Here is a 5,438-nt window from a genome sequence, read left to right on the forward strand (position 1 = left end):
CTTGAGCTCAGGAGTTTGAGAACAGCTTGGCCAACATGGTGAAATCCCGTCTCTACAAAAACTACAAAAATTAGCCAGGTGTGGCGGCACATGCCTGTAGTCTCAGCTACTCAGGTGGCTGAGGCAGGAGTATCACTTGCATCAGAGAGTTTGAGGCTCACTGACCGAGACTACGCCACCGCATGTGGCCCGGGAGACAAGAGTAACACCTGTCTCAATTTAAATAAATAAATACATAATGCCATCTTAGTCATATACATATACATACAGTTAAGATGGCAGTTGTTGTTGTTTTTTTTAAACAGAGTTTTGCTCTTGTTACCCGGGCTGGTGTGCAACGGCACAATCTCAGCTCATCACAACCTCCACCTCCCAGGTTCAAGCGATTCTCCTGCCTCAGCCTCCCGAGTATCCGGGATTACAGGCATGTGCCATGTAACCTTGCCCGGCTAATTTTTGCATTTTTAGTAGAGACAGGGTTTCACCATGTTAGCCAGGCTGGTCTCCAACTCCTGACCTCAGGTGATCCACCCACCTCCGCCTCCCAAAGTGCTGGGAATACAGGTGTTAGCCACTGCGCCCAGCCAAGATGGGAGATTTTTTTTAAAGATAAGTTACATATTATGTGTATTTTAAACACAATTTGGATCGCAGTGGTGCAATCAGCTCACTGCTGCCTCAACTTCCTGGCTTCAAGCAATCTTCCTGCCTCAATATCCTGAGTGGCTGAGACCAGAGGCACACCCCACCCACCAAGTACCTGGCTAATTGTTTTAATTTTTAGTAGAGATCAGGTCTTGCTATGTTGCCCAGGCTGACAACTTTTTAGAACTGGAAAAGATTTTTAATTAAAAAATTATATCTGAAAAGGGACTTGTATCTAGAATATATAAGGAGCCCTCATCACTCAATAACAAAAAGACAATTAAGCCAATTGGAAAACAGAGAAAAGACCTGACTAGACAATTCTCTAAAAATACATGAAAACATGCTCGGTATCATCTTCTCTCATTGGGGAAATACACATCAAAGCCACAGTGAGATACCACTGCACATCTACTAGCCTGGCTAGAATTCAAAAGATGGATGATAACAAGTGCCGACAAGGATATGGGGAAATTGATCCTTTTTACACTGCTGGTGGGAACGTGAAATGGCGCAGCCACTTTGGAAAACAGTCTGGAAGTGCCTCAAGACAATAACGACAAAATCACCATATGACCCGGTAATTTGATTTCTACCCGAGCTGGTTTTACTCAGGCTTTCAGTAATGAACATGGGTGTCTCTTCCAACCCCGCTTCTCCAACACCAGGTGGGTGTCCCACAATTTGATTAAAGTCTGCCACTACCTTCTGGGGTGTAGAAAGGTAAGGCTAAAAGCGCTAACCCTCTCTCTAATCCTGCCTTGGTCTTTCTGGAGACCAGCTTCCATCCTGAAGCTATCTAGGGCCCCCAGGCACTAGTCCTCTCATTAGCATACTAGACACTCATATGACTCCAGGGAGCCCAAGGGTTTTGGAAGCTCCATGTTAGGAGAACAAAAAACCCTCCTATCACCCCTTTCAAAATTGACGGAGGTCATGGTCCCATAGTTCTGTAAACATACTGAAATCTACTAGCTTGTACGCTGTAGTGGATGAATTGCATGCCATGTGAACTATAATCCAGTAAAGCTGGCACAAAAGAGAAGGTGTGTACAGCCACTCAACAGAGTTTCTGTAAAGTTTAGGAGAAATACACTAGGTAAAAGCCATCTCTGTAAACAGCTCAACACTGTACTTTTAGGATCAGCCAATCGTGCAGAAGAGCTCCCTCTGGCCCCCACTCCAATCTTCTGGTCTAAAATCACAGATCAATCTCCTGCCTGGAGACAAACCAGGGCATGGATGCTGGCTGCCAGGTGTGGGCCAGCACAGCTGCTGGCTCGCAGGGGCCTTGCTCTCCAGACGCCCAGATTCCCATGGCCCAGGGCTGCCAGGCTCACCTCCTCCAACAAAGCCCAGGGGGTTCTGCTGGACCCTAGGGGAGGGTTCCACTGGTCGCTAGGCGAAAAACGTACCAGGTCTCCACTGAGGATGGACACTTAAGTGGACACCTTCAACCCAGCAAAACACACAGCTCATCCAACACCCGGCCCTACTATCCCTCCCAAAAACTCCTCCAAGCTATGTGGCCCAAGGCCCTGGGGCAGGCCACCAAGTCAGCCTCGCAAGCAGGACACGATGGGCACAAAATATTCCCAGTCATCCTACCTGACAGTAGTGCAGTCTCCAGAGGGTGGGAGATCGGCCCTGGGTCCAACCGCCTGGATGGGAGCGCAGCACCCTCTCCAGGGCCCCACACATCCCTGGCCAGCCACCAGCCTCCTGGAGGATTTGTGCCTTACAAGTTCACAGAGACGGAGAGCCCTGGCAAGCAGCTTCATCCCACGGTAAGTGAGCAAACTGTTTACCCAGCACCAAGCATGAAGCCTGGCAGAGCCCATGCCCGGCCTGGCAGGTTTAGCAGTGAGCCGGCCTGATCCTCCGTGATGGAAAGCATGAGGCTGCCCCTCCTCCTAGGACTGCCCCTCCCACACCAGTCCCCAGCAAGGCGGGAAGTTCTCTGCAGAAGACCAGTGATGAAAGGAATTCATGACTCAGCATGAACTCAGCTAGGGAGACAGGGCAAGACCGCCCCTCTGCGGGAGAGGATGAACTGGGAGAAGCCGCAAGCCACATTCAGAAGAGTTCCCATTTCCAGGACCTTAAGCCTCACACCACTCAGGCTGGCCCTCAGGCAGGTGGAAGAATGGGTTCCACCTGGGCCAAGAGGGCTTGGTGCATAGGCACCAGGAGAGCTGGAAGGCTGCGGGGAAGCCACGGAAGGCCAACACACCCATACAACATGGCAGCTGCCTGGCCCTCCTCTGACAGTGGCCCTCAAGCTCCAGGAAGGCTGAGGAAAATGCAGATTCCTGGGCCTACCTCCTCCCTGACCTTCCCCAGCCCTGGAATTACAGGCATTAGCCCTGGAGTAGGGGCCCGGGAACCTGGTTTTCTTTTATTCTTTATCGTGGTAGATAGCAAATGCTTACAGTAGAGGGAGGTGGGAATGAACCCCCATGTCCCCATCAAGCATCCCTGAAACAGTCAGCTCAGGGCACCTGTGGTCTCTCCGCCCACCTGCTCCCCATGCCAGGTTATTCTGTGGCAAATCCCGGACTTCCCAGTACAACATCCGTAAATATGTCGGCATTTCCTCTAAAAGACAAAGCCTCCTTGTAAAAAAAAAAAAAAAAAAAAAGCACCCCTGACTCTTTTGTGGAGTAGGAGCAGAGGGAAGGAAGGAGAGAAGGCTGCCTGGACCTAAGGGGACAGTGGGAATGCAGAGGAGTGGACAAGGAAAGAGTAGACCGGACTTGGAACGCTCTTTCCTACAGAGGCCTCCCTGGACTGCANAAAAAAGGGGCATGGTGACTCATGCCAATAATTCCAGCACTTCGGGAGGCCGAGGTGGGAAGATCACTTGAGCCCAGGAGTTCGAGACCTGCCTGGGCAACACAATGAGACCATGTCTCTACAGAAAAATTTTTAAACATTAGCCAGGTGCGGCGGCATGCACTTATAGTCCCCGCTACTCAAGAGGGAAGCTGAGGTGGGAGAATCCCTTGAGCCCAGGAGGTTAGGGCTGCAGAGAACCGTGATTGCACCACTGCACTCCAGCCTGGACAACTAAGCAAGACCCTGTCTCAGAATAAAAATAAAAACATAACTACAAAACAAAGATCCCACCTAATATATCCAAATTCCTAATATCATTAAATAGCAAGTGCCTTCATGTTTCTGTCCTATATGAATTGAAATCTGCATTCGTGAACTTCCTTCACAAGAACCCAAATCTTTGTTGACCAGTGAAGAGAAACTGCGGTGTGCAGGGAACAGGGGGCTATAGGGCCACGGGGACGCAGCAGTGAGGCGCAGCACCCAGCTTGATGCGGTTCCATCCACACGAAATTCTAGAAGAGGCACAGCCAGTGAGAGAAAGCCGATCTTTTTGCCAGGGGCCAACAGTAGGGGACTTTTGTGGGGTTTGGAAATATTTGACATCACAATTGGGCTGGTCATTACACAGCGTGCCCATTTATCAAAACTCAGCGAACTGCATGTTTCAAATATTCTTGTATATGCATTATAAATATACCTCAATAAAGTTGGTTTAAAAAAGCAAACTACAAAACAATTATCCTACCTTAAAAAAAAAAAAAAGTAGTGATTCCTTATAATCATTCATTATCAAGGGATGACTCAAGTTTCCCCATTATCTCCTGAGAGCTGCATCTTGTTGACTGTTCTGAGGTACTATTCGCATGCTGAAAACCTGCATTTGTAACTGACTGAATTCCCCAAGGGCGGTGCACGTCATTGATTCCCCTCCCCAGGTGGGTTCTGAGAGTGAGAGGCCAAGGGGTGGGACAGCAAGGCAGCCTAGGATGAGGTCACCCCCTGGTGCATGCCATGCAGGCTAGGTGGGTCACACAGGAGAAAGCCACTTCTGGTCACTGGAACCAGGGAGCCGGCCAGCTGCAGGTGCCAATTCCGGGGCGATGCCAGGCTGCCTGGCCTACTTACAGGGTGAGGCTGGACAGTGGGTAGACAAAGCCCTCCCCACCCACAGGCTCTCTGGGCTACAAAGACTGGATCTTCACCCAGGGTCCCCACATCCTAGCAGCAAAAGAGCTAGCACTGTAAATCCGTTTATGGAATGCTCCAGAATACAAGCTTGGAGTGTTAATTCATTTAGGACAGAAACATGAAGTCACTTGTTATTTAATGCTATTAGGAATTTGGATGATATTTTGAGTGGATCTTTGTTTTGTGGTTATGTTTTTATTTTTATTTTGAGACAAGGTCTCCCTTAGTTGCCCAGGCTGGAGTGCAGTGGTGCATTCATGGTTCTCTGCAGTCCCAACCTCCTGGGCTCAAGGGATTCTCCTACCTCAGCCACTCAAATAGCTGGGACTACAGGTGCACACCCAGAACCGGGCTAAAGGTATAGTATAATCCGCACAATAACGCCTGGCTAATGTTTAAAAATTTTTTTGTTTAAAAAGTCTCACATTCTGCCGAGCACGGTGGCTCACACCTGTAATCCTAGCACTTTGGAGGCTGAGGTGAGTGGATCACCTGAGGTCAGGAGTTCAAGACAAGCCTGGCCATCATGGTGAAACCCCATCTTTAAAAAAAAAAAAAAATTCTCAGATTCTTTCTTTTCATTAATTCCATTATAAAACCAAAGACAGAGCTTGCCCTGGTGCAGTGGCTCATACCTGTAATCCCACACACTTTGGGAGGCCAAGGCAGGCAGATCACTTGAGGTCAGGAGTTCGAGACCAGCCTGGCCAACACAGTGAAACCCTGTCTCTACTAAAAATACAAAAATTAGGCCGGGTGCGGTG

The 5,438-nt window shown here is 49.2% G+C and overlaps 1 protein-coding gene across 2 annotated transcripts in view; it reads right to left on the minus strand.

The window, feature by feature from the left end:
* Positions 1 to 5,438, minus strand: part of ACOT7 (acyl-CoA thioesterase 7) — a 123,937-nt gene that overhangs the window by 112,300 nt on the left and 6,199 nt on the right. Inside the window, exon 1 of one of the 2 annotated variants that reach the window (XM_017498281.2) lies at positions 2,254 to 2,586. The exons of the other annotated variant lie outside the window; for it this stretch is intronic. Coding sequence (XP_017353770.1) covers positions 2,254 to 2,486 — 233 coding nt within the window. The 5' untranslated portion in view covers positions 2,487 to 2,586. Of the gene's footprint in view, positions 1 to 2,253; positions 2,587 to 5,438 lie in introns of those variants that run through there. 2 annotated transcript variants of the gene reach the window in all.

The sequence above is a fragment of the Cebus imitator genome, unplaced genomic scaffold (assembly GCF_001604975.1).
Source record: "Cebus imitator isolate Cc_AM_T3 unplaced genomic scaffold, Cebus_imitator-1.0 Scaffold240, whole genome shotgun sequence".
Lineage (NCBI taxonomy): Eukaryota > Metazoa > Chordata > Mammalia > Primates > Cebidae > Cebus > Cebus imitator.